This window comes from Corvus moneduloides, chromosome 2 (assembly GCF_009650955.1).
Source record: "Corvus moneduloides isolate bCorMon1 chromosome 2, bCorMon1.pri, whole genome shotgun sequence".
NCBI classification, from domain to species: Eukaryota; Metazoa; Chordata; class Aves; order Passeriformes; family Corvidae; genus Corvus; species Corvus moneduloides.
This window is the reverse complement of record NC_045477.1, coordinates 49551125-49576958: the sequence shown is the minus strand read 5'-3', so window position 1 is coordinate 49576958 and position 25834 is coordinate 49551125. Positions and strand designations below refer to the sequence as shown.

The 25834-nt window shown below is 40.9% G+C and overlaps 1 protein-coding gene across 2 annotated transcripts; it reads left to right on the top strand.

Annotated features, from left to right (window-relative positions):
- Window positions 1-261: 261 nt before the first annotated feature.
- HSPH1 (heat shock protein family H (Hsp110) member 1) lies at window positions 262-23876 on the top strand. Of its 2 annotated transcripts, XM_032099535.1 has the most exons (18): window positions 262-523; window positions 1505-1562; window positions 7401-7541; window positions 9219-9341; window positions 10482-10581; window positions 11360-11493; window positions 11967-12211; window positions 13066-13294; window positions 14226-14332; window positions 15559-15692; window positions 17716-17921; window positions 18718-18849; window positions 19570-19707; window positions 20124-20249; window positions 20792-20899; window positions 20997-21116; window positions 22317-22478; window positions 23015-23790. In XM_032099535.1, exons 1-18 carry the CDS (start codon window positions 417-419, stop codon window positions 23213-23215), a joined length of 2571 nt encoding a protein of 856 aa, XP_031955426.1. In that variant the 5' UTR covers window positions 262-416; the 3' UTR covers window positions 23216-23790. The 2 variants fall into 2 exon arrangements, with proteins under 2 accessions (XP_031955426.1, XP_031955428.1); XM_032099537.1 differs by lacking the exon at window positions 18718-18849 and having other exon boundaries at window positions 417-523; window positions 23015-23876.
- Window positions 23877-25834: the final 1958 nt, after the last annotated feature.

Here is a 25834-nt window from a genome sequence, read left to right as displayed (position 1 = left end):
CGCTCATCTCCCGTTCTCCCGCACATTCCAGGCAGCAGGAGCCTCCGCCTTTCCCGGCCCCCACCGCCTCCTCCGCGCGGCCCCGCCCCTGCCCGCCTGGCCCCGCCCCGCCCCTCGCGGGGCTGGCGGCGTCCGCGGTCGCCATGGGAACGCCTGACGTCACCGCGCCCCGCGCCGCCGATTGGCGGGAATTGTTCGAGAAGGCGGCCGAGGGCGGAAGCGGAAGCCGCACGTGGAGCCGGTGAGTGGCTGCCGCAGTTTCTGGAAACTTCGCCTCATTGTCATATTTAAAGCGGCGGCGGCGCCGCTGGGTCCCCTCCCCGTCCGCCCGCCCGCGCACGCTACGGGGACCGGCGGCCGCAGCAGCACCGGGAGCGAGCCGGGCAGAGCGGGGGCCTCCCTCTGGCGCCGGGGCCATGGCCGTGGTGGGCTTTGATTTGGGCTTCCAGAGCTGCTACATCGCTGTGGCGCGGGCCGGCGGCATCGAGACCGTCGCCAACGAGTTCAGCGACCGGTGCACGCCGTGAGTGAGGGGCGCGGGGCGCGGGCGAGGGCCGGTCCATGCCCGGCGGAGCGCCCGCCGTGGAGGAAGGTGCTGGAAGTTTCGCGGTGGGGTGTGGGGGGTTCCCGCTCTGTGGAGCCAGCGCATTTCCCGGCACTCGCCGCCTCCGTACGGGTCCCCGAGGTGTGCCGGGGGGCAGGTACAGGGTGGCGGGGCCGGGGGCAGCCCCCTGTGTGCCCCCCGATCCGCTGCGTGCCCGCGTGCTCCCCCTTCCCGCCCCGACCCGCTGTGTCCCCCTATACCCCCTGGCCATCCTGCCCCCCCCCAGGTCCCGACCCGCTCTGTTCCCCTGTGTACCACCCCCCAGCCCCTTGCTTCCCGGTCCCGACCCTCTCTGTTCCCCAGCGTCCCGGTCCCGAGCCGTTCTCTGTCCCTGCTCCCCCCGGCCCGGAGCCGGAGCGTGTTCCGCGGGAGTGCCCGGAGATGGAGGGCTGTGCGGAGTCTGCTCGGGTCGCGGTGCGGCGGGCGGGGAGCGCCGGTGGCGGCCGCGCGAATCCCCGTGGGGGCAGTCCCGGTTAAGTGGGACACGGGGAGAACACTCTCCGACTCACGCTGTGGTGGGATGGACTCTGCCAACTGCTCCAGGGCAGCTCTCCTTTAGTCAGAGGTCAGGTGGAGAAAGCCTCTGGCTCAAAGCAGGAGTTAGTTAACAAGTTAGAAGTAGCCAGGCACAGACGGGTAGGGTGTAGTCTGGCTTGAGCTCTGAATTGCGATCATTCTGTTTTACCGTTTGGATAAGCCATTGTGAAAAGTCCTGGATTTGAGCCAAGGCTTTAAGATGGATAAAAGTCTTCCTGTAGTTTTTTTACTGCAAACTGAAAGAATGACACTTTGACGGAAAGACTTTGGTGTTTTATTTGCAGTAGTAGGAAATGAATCCGTGACAGTTCTTAGTCGCTTTCGTTGTCAGGACCGGGTTAATTAGCCTGTTGTTCTTTCCAGGTCGGTGGTTTCATTTGGATCCAAAAACAGAGCTATTGGTGTTGCAGCTAAAAACCAGGTAGGTCATTTCCTGCTGCAAACTGTTGAAGTACCAGTGGGTGTAAAGAGAGTTGGCTAGGTGTAGTTGAAGCTGAACAGCTTCAGTTTCTTGTTGAGCCTTTTATTTTAGAAATGCTGCACTATGCTGCCATGCTTTCTTCAGAGAAATGTAGGATGTTTTTGCTAGAATGCTACTGCTCTCTCTTTCATAAATGTAATATTTTCCAGTTGAATGTGTCCCTTTTCTGACAAGTTAAGGTCATTAGGTTTCTTTTCCTAATGATTTTATATAGGATTTTCCTTGTACTTGAAGGAAAACATTTCAAATGCTGTATATCGTTTTTTAAAATTAGATGTAAGGGGAGAGGTTTGGCTCAGGTTGTTAAAGCTATTTAGGGTACCTTACTACCTTTGGATTTGCTGTAAATTAAATACCTCTGGTTTTGAAGGTGCAAGTCCTTATTTTGGATTTTTTTTTTTTTTTGATTGAGGTGCTCTGAAAGATTGAATGTTTTCTTTGTTAAAGTAGTATTTTCAGTTTAGAAGGAGAACTTAATTCCAACAAGTCTCAGAATATCGAAATGTAATGGTTAAATAAATCCTTAGGTATTGTACATTGTTACATAACTGCTGCCGAGAGATCAAGCATGCAGCCTCCACTGGCCTGTGCATCTCTCTCATGTAGTAAAAGGACTGCAGAGGGTTTCCATGGAGAGAGCACTAAAGGAGACTTTATTCCACTGTAATAGCTCTCCTCTTAATTTTGAATAGCCGAGGCAGTATGAATAGTTTACATGTTCACAAGCACATGCACATTCAGTTACAGATTAACATTTGCAGTAATGAAGTAAATACATGTTTGTGTTTTTTCCTTAAATTTTGTCTTAGCATTGCCGAGTTGACTGCTGACATTGTTGCAAGTCAGAAACTAGTATGATTCATTAGTGTGCAAAAATGAGTTGTTGCTCAAAATGGCAAATGATCTGAATCCTATGTACTCTCCAGCATGTTTCAGTATTGTTAGATTGTTCCAGTAAATGCTGGAAAGCATGAAGTAAGCTGAAAGTGGATTCTTAGATTGCATTTACAAATGTGCATTTGCAGTGATGAACACCTGTGACTTTAGTTACTTTCAAACTGACCTGTATGATGTGACTATATTGAGTCTCTCATGCCTGGCTCTCCTAGCAGTTGAAGCTAAGTATTTTTGCCAGGAGAAGAGAATGTGATACTTAAAATGATAAAAGATGACAGATCATTTATTTCTCTAGTTGTAAGTGGTCCAGTTTGGCTGATGACCTGAGATGTGAACTGTGTTTCTTTTGTAAATGTGGAAGTTTCCTGACATGGACAACTGAGAGTTACTTTTTTGGTGTCCTAGGTTGTAGTAGCTACTTAAATCAAAGAGTACAATGATCCTTTTCATTAAAAAAAAGCAAACAAACAGACAAAGTCACACAAAATGATAAGAAAAAGGTTTTGACTGGTGACTTCTGCAATGGGATTGTGTGAGAGAGCTCAAATTACTCAAAGGTGCTCTCTTTAACATTTGAGAAATTGCTGCTGGAGCAAATTTACTGAGAATTTCTGTTACCTTTAGGTAAGTGTGCTGGCACTGGAGATGAGAACAGTATGTTAGTTAACAGACCATAATTCTCAGCTTTCTTAATTGTGACTAAGCAGGAAGATATTAAAACATGCTACAGACCTAATGGCATACAATTACTCTAAAAATATCTTAAGATTGTTCTCTTAGAAAAGGCTTTGAGGTTAATGCTAAATTAGGCTATAAAAGCTTCGAGTGTTTGCGCTTCTCTGCCCACTACATGGTAATAATTCCTGCTGCTACATTCTTCAGCTGTACAGCTGTGAAATACGTAACATTCAAGTACTCTGAAGTTGTGGCTATACAAATAAATGAAACCATGCTGGGAAACAATCTTGGACACAGGAACCTAACTACTCGATCACATTAAAGTACTGAAATAGTTCCTGGCATGATTTTTGGCCTGTGCTAACTTGTGCTCGTACTATTAATTGCTGAGCACTTTTTGGTGATTAGAATAAACCAAGGATGATTCTCACTAGGGAGTCCAAGTGTGACATCTTTCCACAGACACAGCTGTCTGAAAGTTACTGTTTGTTAGTGGGAGTATGGCCTCCTTTTTTGTTGGAGAGCTTTTCTGCAGGAGAGCTGTCCTAGTTGAGTAGTTTTCTAATACAAGATGTAGCTCAAATTCTTCCATTTTGTGGTGGAAAATTTTATATGCAACAAGGAATTGATGCTTTTCTTTGAGGGTAGTGAATGTTAGAAATCTTTCTTGATATGCTCAGCATTTGAGTTGCTATCATGCAGTCTGTTGGTGCCTGCCTAAATCTATCCTGTAGATAATAACACACTTTTATAATTTCTCTCTAATAAAATAGGATTAATTCTACTCTGAGATACTTGCATTGTCTCTTAGGCTGCTCTAGTTGTCTGGTTTCTGTTGTGCTTTGCATTTCTGATAATGAAGGCTTCTCTACGTCACTGGTTTGCACTGGGGAGCTTGCAGTGTAGTTTAGCATACACTTCAAGGTGATGTTGTTATCAAAAAAAGTTCCAAGTTGTCTGTGCACTGTATTCTTCTTTGGTCTAGTGCAAGAATTTGAGTTGCTGCTAGATGAATGTGAACAAGGAAATGAAGTGGTTTCAAAGTAGCTCAGGGAGGAAAAAGTAAGTCTTGAAATGTATGGGGACACTTAAGCTTGACCCTTAGTAACTAGGAGAGCATTTGTTTGCGCGTAATGTAATGATGTTTAAAGTGGAGGTAGTGTGGCTTGGGTTGGAGGGCCAGTTTACAGAGAAACCAGCTTCACATGTAGTTGCAATCTTTAATCATTTCAATTTGGTCTAAGTTCTGTCACTCAGTTGTAAGGTGAGTGGCTCTGGCTGCCAGCACAATCAGCGGCAGAGTGCTCCAGTGCAGTGCACGGGGGGGTTTCCTAAACTGCAGGAATGTCACGGGGAGACAAGAGCTGCTACTGCAGTGGCAGTAGCTCATGGCTGGGTGGGGTGAGGAGCAACAACACTGGTTTCCCCCACATATAAAATAAGCCCTTAGGGAGCGCTGGTGACCAGGGTGTGGCACAGCAGTTTGCAGGAAGGGTGCTGCGGCAGTGCCAGCCCGACCAGGGAGCAGTGGTGTCCACCTGGCAGAAAGCCACGGCCCCGCTCAGCTCCGCAGTCGGCACGGCTGGCACAGCTGCCCAGACAGCTCTGCCGGGAACACGCTGCCAGTGCGGGGTGGCAGCTGTGAACACAGCTGTGGGAGTGTGCCTGAGTAGAGGAGCTCTTCCACTTAGTGACAGAGCTCTGGGGGGAGGTGAGCAGGTTGAGAACTATCACGGAGTGTGAGAGAGAGAGATGATACAGTGGGATTACACCCTGCCTTCCCTGGGATGCACCTGGGAGGCAGGCAGGACACATGATAGAGGATTCCTTCCTCCTCTCTCCACCTGCTGGAACACAGTGACTTGGAGGGATAGGGAGCAATGGTGACAAATTCCTGGCCAACACAGCAGGCACATCTCCTCTGTGACTACCCCACTTCCCCAAGTGTCCTGGCATAAGGGGTACAAGGCTCTGCAAGTAGAACTGAGTAATAGTGAGGATGGTGGTTCATCTTGCATGGGGCTGTCACCAAGATTAAGTTGGCCTATGTCAAAACTGCTTCCATGAAGAAAAAAAGACAGGTCACTGCCATAGGAGACTCCCTTTGGAAGGGAGCAGAAGGCTCAATATGCTGGCTGGAACCACTTCTTGGGGAAGTCTGCTGCCTCTCGGAGGTCTAAGTTCCTACCCTGGTATGGCTCTCAGATAATTATCCATTATTGGTTTCTCAGGTTGGCAGTGATGAGGTTGCACCAGGTAGTCCAAGGGCAATCAGGAGAGATTTCAGGGCCTTGGAATGACTGCTTAACGGATCAGGAGCACAAATAATACTGTCATGTGTTCTCTATCCTTCCAGTTGCAGGAAATGAGGGAGGAAACAGAAAGAGCCAGCAGAGCAATACCTGCCTCTGAGCCTGGTGCCACTGGCAGAATTTGGGGACTTTGATCATGGGTCAGTTTACATGACAGCAGGACTGCTAGCAACAGGCAGGGTACACCTGTCTCAGTGGGGGGAAAAGGATCTTTGCACAGGAGCTAGCAGGGGTCACTGAGAGCTTTAAACTAGATTTGGAGGGGGAAAGGGATACAACCAAGTTTGCTAGAGATAAGCCTGGGGGGTACAACAGCAGTATTTGAGAGAGTGTTCTAGTGAGGTCCTTCTCTCTGCTGCCTTAGTGGAGATGGGATGGAGATCCATGTGGCAGCAGTGACACAAAGGTTATTATTGATGTTAACCATGGGGGCTCCTGAGAATGGTCACGTAGAAACTGGGGCTTCTCCCCGCAAGAAAGTGGCAGGATGAATAGCCCAACCGAAGTGCATGTACATCAGTGCCTGCAACATGGGCAATAAAGAGGAGAAGCTGGATACCACTGCGCAGCAGTAAAACTGACACAGTTGCCATTGTGGAGATGTGGTGGGATGGCTGGCACAACTGGGGTGTACTCCTAACTGGTTAAAGACTGGCTGGATAGCCAGGCCCAGAGAGTGATGGTGAATGTAGTTAAATCCAGGTGGCAGCCCATTACCAGTGGTGTTCCCCAAGGCTCAGTACTGGGGGCCAGCCCTATGTGATATTTTAATCAATGACCTGGAAAAGGGGATCGAGTGCGCCTTCAGTCAGTTTGGAGGTGATGCCAGGCTGAGCAGGAGTGCTGATCTGCTGGAGGGTAGGATGGCTCTACAGAAGGATCTGGACAGGTTGGATTGAAGGGTTGAGGCCCATTGTATGAGGTTCAACAAGTTCTGGGTCCTGCCCTTGAGTCACAACAACCTCACGTACAAGCTGGGGGCAGAGTGGCTGGGAAGCTTCCTGGTGGAAAAAGACCTGGGAGTGCTGTTTGACAGTGGCTGAACACGATCCACAGTGTGCCCAGGTGGCCAAGAAGGCCAGTGGCATCCTGGCCTGTATCAGCAATAGTGCGGCCAGCAGGACCAGGGCAGGGATTGTCCCCTTGTACTCAGCGCTGGTGAGGCCACACCTCCAATCCTGTGTTCAGTTTTGGGCCCCTCACTACAAGGACATTGGGGTGCTGAAGTGTGTCCATTGAAGGGCAGTGGAGAGGGGGAAGGATCTGGACTGCCTGCCCTATGAAGAGCAGCTGAAGGAGCTAGGATTTTTTAGCCTGGAGAAGTGGAAGCTCAAGTGTGCCCTTATCACTATCTACAATACCTGAAAGGAGCACAAGTTTTACCAGGGGAGGTTTAGATTGGCTATTAGGAAAAAAATTTTTCACCAAAAGATTTGTAAACATTTGAACAGGCTGCCCAGAGAAGTGGTGGAGTCACTGTCCTGGGGGATATTTAAAAGGTGTGTGGATGTGGCTTTTGGGAACATTGGTGGACTTGGCTGTGTTAGGTAAATAGCTGGACTCTATCTGAAAGGTGTTTTCCAACTTAAATGATTCTATGATTCTAAATTAGTTGACTAAAGTAGTAGGCTCTCTTGGTCATGTTATTGTTCACCCAGTTCTGTCAAGGTTTCAGAGATACTTTTATAATCCTTAATAAGTAATGGTCTAACTTATTAATGAGCTGATAAAAAGTACCAGGCAGTAATTACCAGTGTTAAAAGAAAGAGCTGTGACAAGGGAGTTAGCAGTTGTCTGAAAATTTGACCTGTGCTTGGGGACATACAGAACAGCACTGAACATTGCGGGCTGATTAAGAGTGGTTTTCTAACTATCCTGTATTTCTTTACAGCAAATTACTCATGCCCACAACACTGTATCTAACTTCAAGAGGTTCCATGGCCGTGCATTTAATGATCCTTTTGTTCAGAAGGAAAAAGAAAAGTTGAGCTATGATTTAGTTCCCATGAAGAATGGTGGAGTTGGAGTAAAGGTAAATCTGCAGTGTATTTTTCTGGGTTGTATAGCTAAATCTGAAGTCTTGCATTTCAGGACCTAGTCATGAAAATATGGGTTTCTTTCAACTACCCTAAAGGTGGGTCGTTTTAATCTTTCTGTTAAAGAAGAGCTTGTCTATGAATAGACAGCTTCATCTTTAAATAGTGGATGTTAACTATCAAATTAAGGTTCATTTACGAATAATAAAAAGTTTCCCTGTTGGTAAATTGCATATCCAGCTCAAACACACCAGCAGAAAAACTGCTAAGATAATTACAAGGTCATATGGTTTTACTTCAAAGTATGACTTTCTGTCACTTTTGTGTGGAATGCATTGCAGCAGGTGGTTACAAATGCTTTAGAAAATAGTCAGAACTCTTCTTTAGGATAATTGCCATAAATGACGGGCAAGTGTGTCTTTAGTGGCCTGCCTGAAGTAAGTTACTTGTGAAGAGGTGTTCAAAACCAGCTCCTACCACACTGCAGGTTTGGCTGTTGCTTACATCAAGGACTTCACTGCTACAATGTCAGCTTTTCCTAGAATAGGTACAGTTAATAACATTGTCCATTTACAGAAATATATACAGTTCTGATAATGAAGTCTTGCTGGCATAACAGGGTAGCTTCACTAATGAAGACCTTAGCTTGAACTGGTCCCTCAAAACTTCACTGTAGATCAGTCCTAAGTAGTGAATAAATCACAGAATTAGCTACATTAGAAAGACTATTGACTGGAAAGGTAGTCAAGCTTTACAAAAGAAGAGGTTATTTTTCTTTTGCTGTTTGTGACTTGTGAGGTTAACAGATAAATTCAGACAGAAATTTTTGGTTTCCTTTAATCAGTGTGTGTAGGAGTCTAGTGTTGGGAGTTCACTACTATGTGGTATTTTTCCTATTTTTCTTAGACTGCTTGGAGAATGAATTAGTATTTATTTCTAGTTAACTGTGGTTCAAAAGCTTTAATAATTGATTCAGTAACATTCAGTAAGACTGGGAGGTTCAGGGAACAACTTTTCTATTAAAACCAAAATGCTTAATTTTCCCCCAAATTGTACTGAGTGAATAAAAGACAAGCGCTACTTTCAAGTATCAGTTGTAACATGTTATTTCACTTCATCATTGTCATGTATTCTATTGCACATTAAAAATGGTGATTCAAGAACAATTTTTGGTAAGAGAGCAATAAATAAACTTTTTGCTGAGCTTTATCTTGCTCTTGGTTGTTTTATGTGCACAGATGAACTGTTGTTGAACAGTTCTTCCTTTCAGAGACTCCTCACATATTTGACCAGAAGGATAAAAATGCCAAGGGAAAATAGACAGCAAGTAGGTCTGGACATTTTTTGCATTTGGCAGCAGTTTGAAAATTGATGGCTATTTTTACTTAATGGTGTGCCACATTTTAAACTTGTGTCACTTTTGGCCCTTTCCTAGCCATTTCCTTAATCTATGGGGTTGATACAGTTCTTGCTGTTTTAAGACCGTGAGAATGGAATTATTGCTTCTATAAACACTCAATTGGGAAATTAAATTGTAAAGTGAAGTTCTATAATGAAATAATGAAGCATGTCATAATTCATAGAGATTAGCCAGCAGTGTATCAAAAAACATTAAATGTATGTAATTTTTCCTCCAATTGAACTGATGGAATTATTTCACCTATTCTATCCAGGTCATGTACATGGATGAGGAGCACATCTTCAGTGTGGAACAGATTTCAGCTATGCTGTTGACTAAATTAAAGGAGACTGCAGAGAGTAACCTGAAAAAACCAGTAACAGACTGTGTTATTTCTGTAAGTAACTGTAGTGCACAGGAGCATTGTCTTTTAACTTCAGCTATCGAGGGCATTTTGTTTCTATTCATGCAGGGTGGAAAGGAACTCTGCTAAGCACTTACAAAGGGATTAATCCTAACTAGCTTTAGAGCTTTTGTCTTACAGAAATCCCAGGGCTACTTCCATATTCCAGACCCTGACTAACTTTGTACTAATTATTCATTAAAGTAAATACGTATGTTTGTGTTTTTTCTTGAATTTTAAACAATTTGGTAACAACTTTGATAAACAATTTCCTTTGTTTATCAAAATTTGCTGTCTGGCAGCTGAAAATTTTAGTTTGTCCTGTTTATGTTCATTCTTTCAGCAACTTTGTTTTGCTTTTTTCAGTGTTATGACTGTACAGAAAATGACCTCAGATCAAGAGCAGTCATTCCATTGCAAAGCCCTGAGTATAAAATAACACCTGCCTCTCTGTTCTCAATGACTCTGAACAAGTCTGTCTCATGTTGCATCTAGGCATATTTAGCTCTTGTTATTATTAGAAATGTTGATTCTCCAGTTGATACCTGGAAAGCTAGTTCTTCATGTGTCCCTGGGGACGTCAGAAGGCACTGTCCAACATCAGTGCTAGACATGTGCAGAAAATTTTCCACAGCGTATTCCTTCAGAATTTCTTAGCACTTTTTGCCCAAAGTAATTTCTGCCAAAATAGATTCTCTTCATTTGTTATCCCTTATTTCTTTGCATCTCTCATAACTGTAGTATTGCTGTACATTTTTAGTTCCCTCTTTACTTTCTTGGACAGGAGTACACCTGCTAGTTCTGATTAGGGTATTCCATGTCACTGTCTTCATAATACCCAGTTTCACATTTTGGGCCAGCACTTAATGTTATTAGCATTTGTATACAAATAACTCATTTGTTTCTTTCTTGCTAGTGTGTGCTCATGTAAACTAGCTGATGCACATTTAATTCTATCTCTGACTGAATAAATATTTTAAGTGTCAATTCAGTATGGTAGCTGCATTTTAGAGGCTTGCAGTAAGCATCTTCTTCAAAGAGGAGGAATAGATACAATTTTTAAATTAATACTTTAAAATAGTATAATGTCTCGTTTTCTGGAAATAACTTTGTATTCTCACCTACTTTCTTCAGGTTCCATCATTTTTCACAGATGCTGAAAGGAGGTCCCTTCTAGATGCAGCTCAGATTGTTGGCCTAAATTGCCTTAGATTAATGAATGACATGACAGCAGGTAAGTAGGATAAAATAGCAGTTCCTGCAAATGACAGGTGGGGTAGAGGGTGCATTTAATTACACTAAGAAAAAGGGCTGACTTGAAAAGGCAAACATGAGACATGAATATTTGAAAAACTTTCTGCTCTTTTCTTGATTTAATGTCTTCTGTATGAAGGGGTAGATAAGATCAAGCTCCAGTGATAATTATCTCCCTGAGAACTTACTTAGGAGTCACTGCATGTGCCTGGACTACTTGTTCATTTAGTGTACTGCCCAGATGTACAGCTGCAGGATTTAGGCACCCTTAAAGGAAGTTCCTTGATTAAACATCAACACCTCATAGCTTCCAAGGCTTTTTCAGTATAGTCAGGGTTTTAAACACACACATGGCTCTGCTCACCATTTCTACAACTCTCAGACAGAACCTTCCTGCCTGGGAGATACTCATTGGAAATACAAAATTGGATTTGGGTTTTGTTGTTAAGATGTTCTATGCCTTTGATTACTTTGCAAGGCAAAAAACCAAAAAAACAAAAAAACCCAAACAACCCAAAAAAACCCCGAACAAATGCTTAGGGAGCATATACATGACTAAGGGAGTATGTTCTGCTTCTGAGATCTTATAGCTTATATTAATGGAATAAAGCTTCCATGAAGGTAATATACCTTGCGTAGGTGTATGTCTGGATTTGTCTTGATGCTTTTGATCTTATAGCTTAATGTTCACAGGGATGTAATGGTATGCCATTGGAAACCATAGACTGTGCAGATAATACCTGACACTTCTTTTGCAGTGGCTCTGAATTATGGAATTTATAAACAAGACCTTCCAGCTCCTGAAGAGAAGCCACGGATAGTTGTATTTGTTGATATGGGGCATTCTGCATTTCAAGTGTCAGCCTGTGCATTCAACAAGAGTAAACTGAAGGTAGTAAGATTAAATGGGAATAAAAGGGTTTATAAGCGATTAGAATCCAGTAGCCTGCCAATCTGCCTTGTTTTTTAAATTCTGAAATAATGTATGGAAAGTGGCAATAAGTCAAAAGTTGAAGGTTTTCACCAGTGTCTTTCACTTCATTAGAATTGTTTCAAACAGGCTGTACATTTCTTGCAATACACAAATGTAAGATATATATAATACAAGTGCTGTAATTCAGTTTGTTTAATCTAAATGAATGTGTGTATGGATCAAAATTTTGAATATTTAGGATTGTCACTTAGTTACTTAGTCTTATTTCCTCCTTAAAAGTGAAGAGCAATTTTTGGTTGGTGTGGTTGTGCGTTGGAAGATAGACTGACGTGTCCCCAACGTTTTATTGAGGCAAGGGCTTGCTGATATTGGAAGACTGCTATTGCCTTTGATTTTGAGTGTAAGACTTAATAATTGTTCTTTCAAACCAGGTACTTGGCACAGCATTTGACCCTTTCCTCGGTGGGAGAAACTTTGATGGGAAGCTGGTAGATTACTTTTGTGCAGAAATAAAATCAAAATACAAACTAGATCCGAAAACCAAAGTTCGGGCTCTTCTTCGTCTGTATCAGGAGTGTGAGAAACTGAAGAAACTAATGAGTTCAAATAGCACAGACATTCCCCTAAATATTGAGTGTTTCATGAATGATACTGATGTATCTGGAAAAATGAACAGGTGAGTTCTGTTCAAGACAGGCATTTGCTTTGATGGCCATATTTTTTAAACATATTTTGAAACAAGTTTTTCTGTGTATGAAAGAAACTTAATGTGCTAAAGTTAAGTGTAAGTGCTGAATAGCTGTGGCATTTTTGTAATGCTAGAATAGCTAAGGCTGTGAATTGTAATGTTCAGCTACTTGAGTAATGTTTCAGTGCAATAAAGCATGCATAAGAAGCTTGGATTCTTTTTGTAGAATGATACATTCTTAAAACCATGGATTGATGCATGCAAACCAGAGGGCTGGCTGCATATTTAGGCCTTCTGCATATTTTAGGTAACCTAAATCCCATACTGCTCTTGAGACAGCAACAATTGAAGCTTTGTTTCTTTTTTTCTGTTTTTACTGTACTGTGGATATTGGTAGGGAAATGGGGGGGCAGAAACAGTGCTTGTGGGAGATGACATGATTATGGTCCAAGTGTAAATGAAGTCTCTGTCTCTTGCACACTGCTAAGAGTGACGGGTTCTTTTTCTTCCAGTATTTAGGCAACAGCTTTTCATTATAAAGGAAGTGTCAGTGCTTTCTGATTTCTTATCTGTAACCTCTGCTGAGAGGCAAATATATAGCAGCTGCCCAAACAAAACCTTTATCTTATTTAACTACGTTGATAGTGGCCTAGGAAAATCTGTAAGCAGCTGTTTGTGTACTGCCTTGTCTAAGGTTGTCTCTTTGCCCTACTCACAGGAGTTTAGCTTTAAGTCTCTTTGCAGTGTAGTTAACAAACCTGGTCAGCATTGGTTTGGAAACAAATACCAGGCACGATTCTGGTGGGACAGGCATTCTTTAGTTAATTCCATTTTTTTCTTAGGTCACAATTTGAAGAATTGTGTGCTGACCTGCTGCAAAGGATAGAGATGCCTCTGCTTTCATTAATGGAACAAACACAACTGAAAGTGGAAGACGTAAATGCTGTAGAGATTGTGGGAGGAGCAACCCGTATTCCTGCTGTCAAAGAGAGGATTGCTAAATTCTTTGGCAAGGATGTCAGTACAACACTGAATGCAGATGAAGCCATAGCTAGGGGCTGTGCTCTGCAGGTATAGTACTAGCAACACTTGATGAAATTAAGATGTATTTTGTGGTAGCACTTCCATGAAGAATTAGTCAAGCAGTTATGAAAAATTGTAGAAGTGGTGCATTTTAAAGTACCCAAGGGAACATACATGTTCACTAGGTCTTTTTATGGGACTGTGATGTTTAAAAAAGTTCAGAGCAGTCTTCTCTGTTGCAGTACTTTATCGATGATGCTGGGTGTATTCTGTAAGCAGTCCACTCTCTTCTTCAGAAGAACATGATCTAGGGTTCTTTAATGCCAAAAATTTAAGTTGTTGTCAAGCTGAAAGATATTTTTACTCAACAAGGTATGAGGAGTATCTATGGAGAGCCCAAACTCCTGCAAGTTTTAATTTTCTGGTATCCAACTTGCCATCAATATGAAACAGGCTTTATTCTGTCTCCCTCCCATTTTTACTGTTTCCAACTAGTGAACTGTATTTTACAAGCAAACCTCTCATTCTGTGTTCTTCTTTTTCTCCTTTAACTTCATGCCTTATTTCACCCTTTTCTTTGACTTGTTTCTTTATCTCACTAACAGCTTCCCATCGCCAGCAATCAGTTGTGTTCAGGGAAAGAAGCAGGACCCTTTAGATAAACACCACTTCTTTTAGGACTAAGCAGTGCCGTATTTCCATTCTTTACAGTCCTGGTATTTGCTTAGAGAGTTACTTTTGTTCACAAGCTACAAAAGGCCTGCTAACACAGCACATAAACACTTGTGTATGAGATTTCTGTTCTCTTATGATACTACATTGAAATTAAGCATTGAAATAGTTCTGCTTAATAAAGTCAACACAGTTTTCTTGTTCAAGGATTTTTTGTTGTCTTGGCTAGTGGAGTAGAAGAATGAACCAACTTTAATGCAAGTTTTTTTGTTGTTGGTTTTTTGTTGTTTTGTTTTTTTCTTTTTAGTGTGCCATTCTTTCTCCAGCTTTTAAAGTGAGAGAATTCTCTGTGACAGATGCTACACCTTTTCCAATATCTTTGCTGTGGAACACAGAAGCAGAGGACACTGAAGGGTAGGTAGCTCAGACTACGGTTCTATGAAGCTTTTGACCTTCATAATTCAAGGGCAATGTTCTTGCTTGCATTTAAATCAGGATCTTGGCATTCTGATGTAGAAAACTCATAGGCCATGTACCAGAGGTGGTTGACAGGGGAGATTGTAAAGACATGTTGAAATTTTAACTGTAATTCCTCATATGTATAAATACAAAGATTTTTAAAAAGTAAGTAAATGAGCTACCAACCATTATCTTGTCCTGCATTGCCTTTATCTGTTTGTCAGAATTAGGAATATAAAATTAACTAGATCGATTGCTGGGTCCCGATTCCACTTTGCTTTTTGGCTTTTCTTTTTTTTGTTCAAGGTATTCCCAATACCTGTCTTGAGATTCTTGGTTTAGTATTAATGTTATGTATTGTGTAAATATTGTGGGCTTATATGGGTGCTATTTATCTGTCAGAAGCAAGAATTTAACACCTAGCAAAAATTTAACATTTGTACGGGTAATTTCTTGTAGTTTCAGTGTCTTACGACTGACATCTGTTACTAATTGTGCCATGCCTGTGGGAAATGCAATTGCTGTCTAAGATGTAAGGAGCTCCAAGTTCAACTTTTGGAAAAATCATAGTTCTAGAGGGACCTGTTCATACCTTTTTTTCATGTTCTTTGTAGTGCAGCCTTTTTTCTTCTTGTCTGTTTTCCATGGAGGTGCAGGGCCTAGTTGTTCTCTCTCGTGAAAGCAGCTTGTGGGTTCACATTCTGGGTAAAGTTCTCACTTTCTCACATCTAGGTTATTGGATGAGATCTTCCACAGTTAGAAGACAAAACTTAGTTGGAAATTAGAATCAGGCCTGGCATAATAGCGGACAAGCCTTAGAACACGAAGTAAAGCTGGTTGTCTTTCTGTCGTGTCGAGGAATAAATAATAATCTGGTGTCAGGGTTCTCAACTGAGCCATGGAACATAAATGAGCAAGGAATTAACAGGGCTATAATTATCCCTTTGAGACTGAGGAAGGGTGCAAATTATGATTCAAAATACACAAGGACAATTTCTCATTACACTAGAGAACAGTAAATCCTTTTCCTTTTGCCGTACAGTAGTGAAGTATCTTTATTGGAATTGTTCAGAAGGGTAAATGTGTCAAAACATGATGTTTCTCTGAAGAGTTCCAACCCTGTATCAAAACCTTCCAGCTCAAACACACTGCTAAAAGTGATATTTTCCCCTTAATTACAGAGTTCATGAGGTCTTCAGCAGAAATCATGCGGCACCTTTCTCTAAGGTACTTACATTCTATAGGAAAGGCCCATTTGAGCTAGAAGCTTTTTATTCTGATCCTAATGGAGTCCCATATCCTGAGTCAAAAATTGGTAAGTAATTGTCCTGGAAATGGTGGTGTCTCCAATAGAATGATTTGAGAACAAACAGTAACTGTATTGTGGTGCAGTATAGTTATGATGTATATATTCAGATTTTTGTGTCTGAAGGGCTCAGGATTTTCCCATTCCAGAGGTAGCTGAACTGGTATTTTTTATTTTTCTTGCTTATAAAGTTGCTTTGGTTAAATGAGGAGAAACAAACGATTGCCCACAACTAAAATGTGGTAACTTAAAGATAACTTTGTAACTTTTTTTATCTTCTTTTCTGCTTATCACTAAAGCAAGCTAGGAATAATTGAAACATATCTCCTCATATTAAAAAAAAAAAGCATGTCTTGAATAACTAGTTATTGTTCTTACCTGTACCTTCTGGGATTGACATAATGCTGAATAACTTTTAATCATGGATATAGTATATATATATAGTGGCAGCTACAAGACTAGAGTATTGATTTGTCTATGTAACATTTCTAAGCAACTCTTTTATAGTTTTTGACAAATGGCAGCACTTGACATTGTCGATACTTACAAAGAGCTTACAACATGGTTAGTTAGAAAAAGATGGTAATGGTAAAGACAGTCCAGTTAAATAATTGTTCTTGAGTTCTGGACATGCAATTAAGTGTTGTATGTTTGCATTCCATGTATTTTGAAAAACTAGGGACTTACTACAAGTGCAAGTAGTGATAGTACAAGGGGAAATAGCTTTAAAAACTGCAAGAGAATAGATTTAGATTAGATGTTAGGAACAAATTCTTTACTGTGGGGGTGGTGAGGCACTGGAACAGATTTTGCAAAGAAGTTGTGGGTGCCCCATCCTTGGAGGTATTCAAGGCTAAGTTGGATGAGGCCCTGAGCAACCTGGTCTAATGAAAGGTGTTCCTGCCCACAGCAGGGGATTTGGAACTCAGTCTTTAAGGGTGCTTCCATCCCAGGCCATTCTATGATTCAATGACAGTATTTTGTAGTTACAGAAACATCAGACTTCCTTTTGTGGTTAGCTCTTACCATAAAGACTGATGGTGGGGTTTGTGAGTGTTCAATTTATATGTCTTTAACAAACAAGAAGCTGTTAACAGTTAAAACTTAACAGTTCTGAAAACTGGTAAGAACAAACTGAAAATCAGACTTGTTTCAACTCAGTTGCCAATTAATTCTTTGCTCAGAACAGAATTATTGGTATGACTAATGGGTGAATTAATAGTTCTGATGAGACTGGCAAAAGGGAGAGCAGGTCACATAACTCCAGTATTATTGTACTTACAAGACAAAGGATTACGTTCCTTAGCCTATAAAATAGGCAGCTAAAAGCTTGTACACTTGTGGTTTAGATCTGCTGCTGAGGGAATGGTGCGTGCAAATGTGTATATTTGGCCTGTGAAATAGGGGAACTTGTACTTTGCAGCTAAGTGAGCATTGTAGTCTCCAGGTCACTCTTACGGTAATCTGTGCATAAGGAAAAAAGTCTGCTGTTAATGTCAAGGACATCTGATTCTTCATTTACTGTTGAACTAATTGTCTGTCTATTAGTTTCACAATGCTTGTTTCAAGTATTACAGTAGTTACAGAACAATTAGATTCTGCCCTAGAATAAAAGGTAATGGCAGACTTGCATGGATGTTAGAAGCTGTAAGGAAAGCCTCTAGAAATATTGTTTCTGTTGAGCAGTAACTTTTATTAGAAAGGCGCCACTTAACATTGGCGTTAGGCTAAGCCTTTCAGCCCACTAGTAACACAGATAGCACCAATTTTGTATTTACTCTGTATTAGTGGTGTCAGGAGAACCTACTATTTGATTCATAAGATGAAGTTGGCTGAAAAGCAGTGTACTTTGGTTTTGTTGGGGTTTTTTTTCTGGTAGTACTGATTTAATTTGGGGGACCATGAGATTAGCACAGAAGCTTCATCAAATATTTAGAAAACAATTTGTCTATGAAAAAGGGAGATGTTTTCCTGGCTCTGTAATATTACCTACTTAATTCCACTGTGTGAGTTTTGATTCTTTTGGTTTTAGGTAGGTATGTTATCCAGAATGTGGCAGCCCAGAAAGATGGAGAGAAGTCTAAAGTCAAAGTGAAAGTCCGTGTCAATACTCATGGCATTTTCAGTGTGTCCACTGCATCTATGGTAGAACCAGTTAAAAGTGAAGAGTGTGAAGATGTCAGTGTTGAGACTGAAGTGGAATCTCAGGACCAGAGGCCTATTGAAAACTTAAGTGATGTAAGTTGACTTTTCTTGTGTGTGAATGTTCTTACTGATGAAAGTATGTTCTGCTGTTACGTGCTGTGGAAGAAAAATACCTTCACCTAAGGAAGCAAAAGGAGATTAATTTTAATATGTGTGTAGCTGCCAGGAAATGTCTTTACCAAGAACAGGAGACGATTTGTGCTATCTTGAAAGTGTGTGGATTTCAAAATCAGTTACTGTGCAAAGTGCCAAATAGCAGCAGGTGGGTTGTTTGAGGGTGGGATTGCTTACAGCTGCCATAGTTATCCAACTGTTCCAAACAGGAAAACTTGATTTGGATTGTTAGTCATCCATGTGCTTTGTGTTGGAAGGATTTGTATGTAATCCTTTGTATTAGTAAAGTTTTTTGAAACTTTTTGTGAAAGAGAAAGCTGAATTGTTTTCTACAGCATCGAAGGAGAGGGGAACACTGGGGAATAACGCACATTGTTATAGTCTACTTGATGTTTTAATAGTTTTTTGAGGGGGAAAAGGCTGAAAAGTTATGACTCAATAAATTAAAAGCCCCTTTTTGTAAGAGGAAGTGGTAATGTGCACACATGCACACAAGTATTGTGCAGCAAGCCTGGCACTGGTAACATTTTCATGAAGTCCTTCTGAACTTGCTCCCAGTCTGTATCTCCATAGCTGAAGCGTATGTGTTTCTGCGTGTGCACAGAATGCTTTGTAGGGCACTTTGTACTGTATGTGCGTCAGAAGTGAAGTGCCCTATACCTAAATGCAAGTGCACATGCCTTCTACATCCTTTGTGCCTGGGCTTTCATTTCAGAAAAATATCCAGCAAGAGAACAGTGAGGCTGGAACACAGTCCCAGGTACAAACTGATGGTCAGCAAACGTCACAGTCTCCCCCTTCATCAGAACCTCCCTCTGAAGAAAACAAAATCCCAGATGTCAAGAAAGTGAGTGACCCTTTAACTCTGTTGAAAATGTTATGCTATATAATGGTGGCTTTTAAAATGGTAACATATTTCAGGAGAAGTAAGGAACTTGGTGTTGGAACCTTTTTCATTTTCACATCTTTACTATTGTGAAAAATAATGTCTAAATCTTGTGATGGCTTTTGTAGAGAGTTGGCAAAAGGATTCCTGCAAGAAGTTGTTCTCTACCACTTCCCTCACTTCTTGCAGGGCTGTACACCTAGTTTATTTGGGTTGCTGACATTTCAATGTGAACAGCAGTTAGAGGCCAAGCTTATTAGGCCTGCTGAGGGAAGTTTGGATCAGGAATTCATAAACCTAAGAGGAAATAATCGATGTGAAACATTTGCCTGCATGTTATTGCTAGTGGTTTGGTTCTTTCATCTGTATGAGATGAAAAATACTTCGGGTTAAAATCTTAATCACTGTCAGCATCATTAGTGAACTGCTACATTAGATGGACACTTCTGGAAAATCTGCAAACACACCATATATCTGTGAAATGTCCTTGCTGTAGCTCAGAGACTAGGATAGGAGGTGGAATCCCCAAAAGGAAAGTGCCTCATGAGTATATCTTGAAGATTCTAAAAGAACATGGAACAACCTTTGTGTGTTCTTTCTCTGAATGTATCTTTCATCACAGTGATACTTCATCAGAAAGAAGTCAGGAAAATTATCTTATTTTTCTTCTTTCTAACTCAGACAAATGAGAAGAAAGGTGATCAGCCCCCAGAAGCTAAAAAACCCAAGATAAAAGTGAAGAATGTGGAACTACCCATCGAAGCTAACTTGGTTTGGCAGTTAGGAAAAGATCTCCTCAATATGTATATTGAAACAGAGGTGAGTTAGTGTGGTTTAGACTTTCTTTTGTGCAGTTATTAACTATTTACGTGCTTTTCAAGGCAACCTCTGTTCTTGTACTGTCACACTGGAGTGTGGGCTTAATTAACAGTGAGCTAATATACTGTCTGCCTTCTAACACGTGATTGACAAATGCTTATCAGAAAGATTGATGTGTCCTTTATAGCAATTAGTATCAGAGCACTGATCTGTGGAATGACATCACAGATTTGTTTAAGCTGTTGCAATCCAGAGAAGTGCAACCTGTTTCTTCAGATGAGCCTACTGTATAATAATGAGAATTTCAGCAGTTAGGTGAACCAAGGCCTCTGGGAGATTTTACAGGAGCTGTGCTTTGCAGAATGCTGTTTGAACCATCAGTATTTCTTAATTAAAGTGTTTTCTGTGGTATACAGGGAAAGATGATTATGCAAGATAAACTGGAGAAAGAAAGAAATGATGCAAAGAATGCAGTGGAGGAATACGTATATGAGTTCAGGGATAAGTTGTCTGGACCATATGAAAAGTTTGTTTGTGAAAAGGTAGGTTATGGTTTCAGGAACTTCTGTGAAAATACTGATACCAAATATCTGTGTTGTATACCTTGGTCAAGTGTTCTCAAAGCCACCCTGGACATAGCTGCAAAATCAGAACTTCATTTGAAGGATGGCAGCCCCTAACCCAGAACTAGGTTTAGACTTTTCAGATACATATCCCTGAAAAGAAGTTCTGTCACAAATGGAGTAAAGTTTTGTTTCCAGTTAAAGCTGGTGACTGGAAGGGCAAGCTGTGTTGCTTTATGCATAATCAAAACCATGAATTAGAGCTGCACCCCAAGCATTGGCCTAATTGAGGACAAAAGGCTATAAATGCTACCTATGCTGTAGATGTGTGTTTCTCAGTCCAGAAGCAGGCATGGTTTAAGTAACTTAATTAGGCAAAAGCTGCAGTAGAAATTAAATTTTTATATAGGAGGCTAATGATTATGATATGTGTATTTACCACTGTCCTGTTACTTCAAGACAAACCTAGTCGATTGGTGTGTATTTTGATGTTCGATGTGTTGAATTATATTGACACACAGGATCTGCAGGGATTCTCTGCCCTTCTAGCAGAGACAGAAGGCTGGCTGTATGAAGAGGGTGAGGATGAAGCAAAGCAGGTGTATGTAGAAAAATTAGAGGATTTAAAGGTAGGTCTGTCAATATGCCCAAAAAGCAAAATTTCCAAACTACTGTGCTAAACAACATTAATGAATCACATAACCATATAGAAATTGCTTTTTCTAGAAATTAGGTACTCCAATTGAAATGCGCTATCAAGAAGCAGAGGAACGACCAAGGCTGTTACAAGAATTGGGACACAGGCTCCAGTACTATGCTACAATAGCTGGGGAATTCAGGAATAAAGTAAGTGCCCTTTTTTTTAACCACAGTGTTTCAATGAGCTCATTGGCTGGAGGGGCTTCAAATTCACTTTCAGATGAGCTGCAATCTACTGCTATGTAGGTCACAAATTTAACACCACAAATGTTTCCCAGAACTCAAAAAATCTCACACAGTGTGTCGTATCTTCAGTTGCTTGATAATTTTGGATGTTTTCAGGCTAAAGAGGACATTCTTATAAAGAGTTTAGGCTTGTGGTCTGATTCTTGACCTTTTTAGAACTGATCTGACTGTTTTTTAGAAATGTGCTCCTCTTCCAGTTCTTTCAGGGACAAGAATTATTGTATGGTGAGAAGCATTAGTGTAAAACCTACTTGTAGATAAAGTAAAAACACAATTTTATTATATGTGTGTGTTTGGGGCTTGTTTTTTCTGTGGTGTTTTTTTTTTTGGTGTGTGTGTTTTGGTGGTTTTGTTTGGTTTTTTTAATTGGTATTTGTAGATTACTTTTTTGAGAAGCATTCCTGTCTGAAAATTTGTTCCTTGGGTTTCAACTTAAAGAATTTTAATAGGACAGCTCACAACACTCAAACTAATCCAGTCTGAGACTTGAGTCAGAAACAATTATGTCCTCACAGCTACAGATTACAAAACTATTAAGTGAAGTCATTAGTAGTGTTGTACTTAAAATGACTAGCATCATTGAAAATAGTATATTTAAAACTTGGTTGTATTTAAGTATTCTAAATATGGATTCATCAGTTGTGTTGCTGGGCAGGTTCTTCTCCTGATATCAGTTAATTGTGTAACTGTAGCATTGTAGGGAATGCTAAAGTTGAAAACTCTGATCCTTTCTCTGTACATCAGAATCTCACTGTTCAATCTACATTGGGCCTGGGTAGCCCCTCCAGAATGGGAGGGAATATTTTTTATCAGCCTTGTTAAGAATATTAAATTTTAATGCATGACCTTTTTGTGAAGCTTCTATGCCTTCTGTGAACCAGATTTCTTGTTTATTTTAGCAAAGGAAGCTTTATATTGACATCTGTATTTCCTGTTGTCTCTTGCTGTAATGGATCTCCCTTGTGGCTAACTTCTATTTAGTTTGACCATTGGAAAAGATTTACAAGTTATAAATAATTCAGATAGTCTTGCTGGCATGACTTGATGACATTATTAACACTTGACATTATTAACTAATACAAAATGCTTGTGTTTGGACAGGATGAGAAATACATCCATATTGATGAGATGGAAATGATGAAAGTAGAGAAGTGTGTTAGTGAAGTGGTAGAGTGGATGAATAATGCTGTGAGTGCACAAGCTAAGAAGAGCTTAGATCAGGATCCAGCTGTGCATTCAAGTGAAATTAAGGCAAAGCTACAGGTAAGTATCATAAGAAACTACCTTTGAAGTTGGTGCTAAAAGTAGACTGGTAGCTATGTCCTTTGTCTCCCCCAGTTTCATCTTGCTGCTCTAGTGTTCTTGAAAGGTAGACAGTATGGAGAGAAGGAGATTCAGCAGAAAGCAGAGGAGCTCTAGTATACTAGAGTATACTATACTAGTATACTATACTATATACTGGTATACTATACTAGCTCCACTAGTTCTGTGGAGCTCATTATTTTTTCTTTAGTCCCTTAAAAACTCAGGCTGTTTTTCAGTGTTTTACTGAGAGACAAAATAGTATTGAAAAAACCAGTGTGAAATCCAAAATACTTAGTTGAACTTTGCCCCCAGAACATCAGAAAGTATACCAATTAATTTATTTCAGGGTACAGTAAGTACTTGCCAGTTTGGAGTCAGGGGAGCAAATGCAGAAGCCAATTTCAAGCAGTCTTTTGGACACGGGGCTTTTTGTGCTAGGGAAGCTGGTGACTGCTTAATGTATATTTTGCCCACATCTTTTCCATTTCTTTTAGGAGTTAAACAATGTCTGTGAGCCTGTTGTGACACAACCAAAACCAAAAGTTGACTCTCCTAAGGAGGAAAACCCATTAAGTGAACAGAGTGATTATAAAACTGAAGACATGGGAGAAGATGACAAGAATTCTGAAATGCCTCAACAAAATGGCGAATGTCATCCAAGTGATCAAAACACCATTAACATGGACCTGGACTAAGCCACTGCACTTGCAGCAAATTATTTCATCCCATGACAGAAGATGTTTTGGCTGTCATATGTGATAGGGGTGGGAACGCATTGTTTTGGAAGCTATTTATATTTTTTTTCTTAAGACTTGTCTGGGATATGTTATGTTGTGGGAGGAAGAATAGTAATAGTGTTGGTCATGACTATCCTAAAAGGAAAATTGCCTTGGTAACTTTCAGATTCCTGTGGAATTGTGAGTTCATACTAAGCTTCTGTGCAGTATTTAACCATTTGCATCACTAAAGATGAAAAGAAGCCCTTGCTTTGAAATGTACTGCTCCTTCAAAAGGTTGTAATCGAAACACTCGTAGGCATTTGTAGATGCCAAGGTAGTTTTCTTTTGTCTGGACATCTAATTGGGTATGTCAGAAAAAGCCAGTGTCTGTCCCCTTCATAAGGACTTTCCAGAAGAAATCCTCTGTCCTAAGGTTTTTGATTGTTGCAGTCCAAAGTACTTATCAGGTAATGAGATGGTGAAATGTGTTAGTAGCATGCAGAAACGCTTACGTTTCATCTCTTGCTAAACAATACATTTTTCATGTGGGGTACATAAAATGAAGGAAATGCTAATTCTGTTAGTGTTATTGTGAAGCTTTTTAATGAGCTTTGAAATAAAGTTCATTTTACCGGTATCTGCTGACCTCTTGAGTTTAACTGTTTTCAGTGCTTCTGCTCTAAGTGTTGCCCTCCTCACAGTTTGGCAGGCCATTGCTTTGTGTTCCTGCACAGGAGAGTCACAAACATGCTTAAAACTCTCATACTTTGCACAGAAACAGTTGTGCAGTGAGATGGATGTAACTCAGCCCCTTAGTGAGTTATGCCTCTTTCTTTTCTTTGGCCCAAGGGTTGTAGACACCTGAAAGAACCTGGAAACTTCACAAATGTTAGGGCATAGGACAGTGATTGTAACACAGAACCCTATAGCTTAGAAATGATAATCCACAGTTGAGTAAGGTGTTAAAACCTGGTTGAATACTTGGGCCAGGCTCTGCTTTTTGTTATAGACTAAACTGAAATAATGAGGTGTTTTGGCCCATTTGAGTGGCTCTGGTTAGACCTTGGTAAAGATTTTAAAAACTAAGATTTCCTCTCAAGTAAATCTCTAGTCTATTGGAGAAGATTTTTTTATGTACTTGGTGCAGGGGAGGAGGCTCTGTGTTAAACATCAAATTACACTAGGAAATATTAGGCACCTGAAATGCTGTGGGAAGAATTTTTCTTGGGAGCATATTCTCAGGGGTGTTAACTCTGCTGATGCATGGAAGCACAGATCCCATGTATAAGCATGGGGCACTAGATGCTTAAAGATCAGCGTCACTAAATGCAAAAGTGTTTTGGTTTGGTTTTTTTAGTAAGGTTTTTTTGTGGCTACACAGCAGTATTTTGTCTGGAACAACAAAACCTAAAGGAGAGAAGAGAAATTTGTGCCTCTGGAGGTACTGAAGAGGGAGTACAGATGAGAGGACTGGTGCTTTCTAGGGCTAGCTAATCCTGTCCAAGGCAAGGATTGGTTGGTGTTTTTATCATCACCCTTCTGTGGGTCTTCTCACAGCCAGGGGCAGGAGCTCCACTACAGTTGTGTGCAGCTTCCCACAGTAGTGCCCAATTTTCTGCATTGACTGTATATAACCCATTTGATAACTGGGTTATCAAAATGCAGATCACTGTTACTGGCTGCTTTGAGCTGCCTGTTCTTCACTTCTGCTGATCCATTAGACAGTGGTGTACAGTTAATCAAAATATTCCTGCTGTTGCTATTCCCTTCCCTTTTCCTAGAGCTAAGGAATACCAAACTTCAAAACTATGTTTGAGGTGTAGAGGAGTACTTCTGTGTTGGTACCACTTGAGTGGTTTCATCAAGGGTTAAGTTTTATTAACAGACTACTGCTTGCTTATATTATTACTGAAATGGAAATGATGGTTCTAGCACCATAAAAGATAAGGACTTCTATTGCAAAATCAGTAAGATGGCATAGCAGACAGCTTATCTTAATCAGAGGAAAGTTTGTAGAGACATTTGAAGTAGAATTCTGTCAGAAGAACTAGTCCTGAATCTACAAAAAAAAGCTTTTCTGGTCCTGATGGGTTCCCACATGTTCAGATACCTCTCTAGAAGGTGCTGCTCTAATTTTCCTCTAATGAACCTTCATAAAAAGTCTGCAGTGAGAACAGACGAATCTGGAGTGGATTTTTTTTCAGATTTCTGCAGTGTTAACTATTTCATACCAGCTAATGGTGGGGCAAGTGATTAATCCTTTACGATTAAGTGGCTTATTTAAAGCTTTGCAGTGCTTGGGCTTTACCCTGAGGGAAGGGAGAAGGAAAACAAGAACAGATGAGTGATATTTCTCTCCCTTTCCCGCATTTAATGACTTTTCTTTCTAATATACCTTTTACCAGACACATGTGGAAATCCTGTGTACCAGTTTCACTTTGATCTCAGCATCAGTCGCAGGGAGGTGAGGAGGCTCAGGATGGCCATTCCCTTCATGCTGGCAACATATCAGAAGAACATGCAGCACCACAAGGCAGAGGTTACTGGGCAGTTTAATCTCACTGGCACAAGGGTGTAATGGCCTTAATGTTTTAC

Bases quoted from the DNA above. Each gene is read 5' to 3' on its own strand.
- HSPH1 (XM_032099535.1), top strand. From the start codon at position 417: ATGGCCGTGGTGGGCTTTGATTTGGGCTTCCAGAGCTGCTACATCGCT. The intron at 20,250-20,791 runs GTAGGTTATGGT...ATTGACACACAG, and splicing joins AAAAGTTTGTTTGTGAAAAG to GATCTGCAGGGATTCTCTGC. The intron at 22,479-23,014 runs GTAAGTATCATA...CATTTCTTTTAG, and splicing joins AAATTAAGGCAAAGCTACAG to GAGTTAAACAATGTCTGTGA.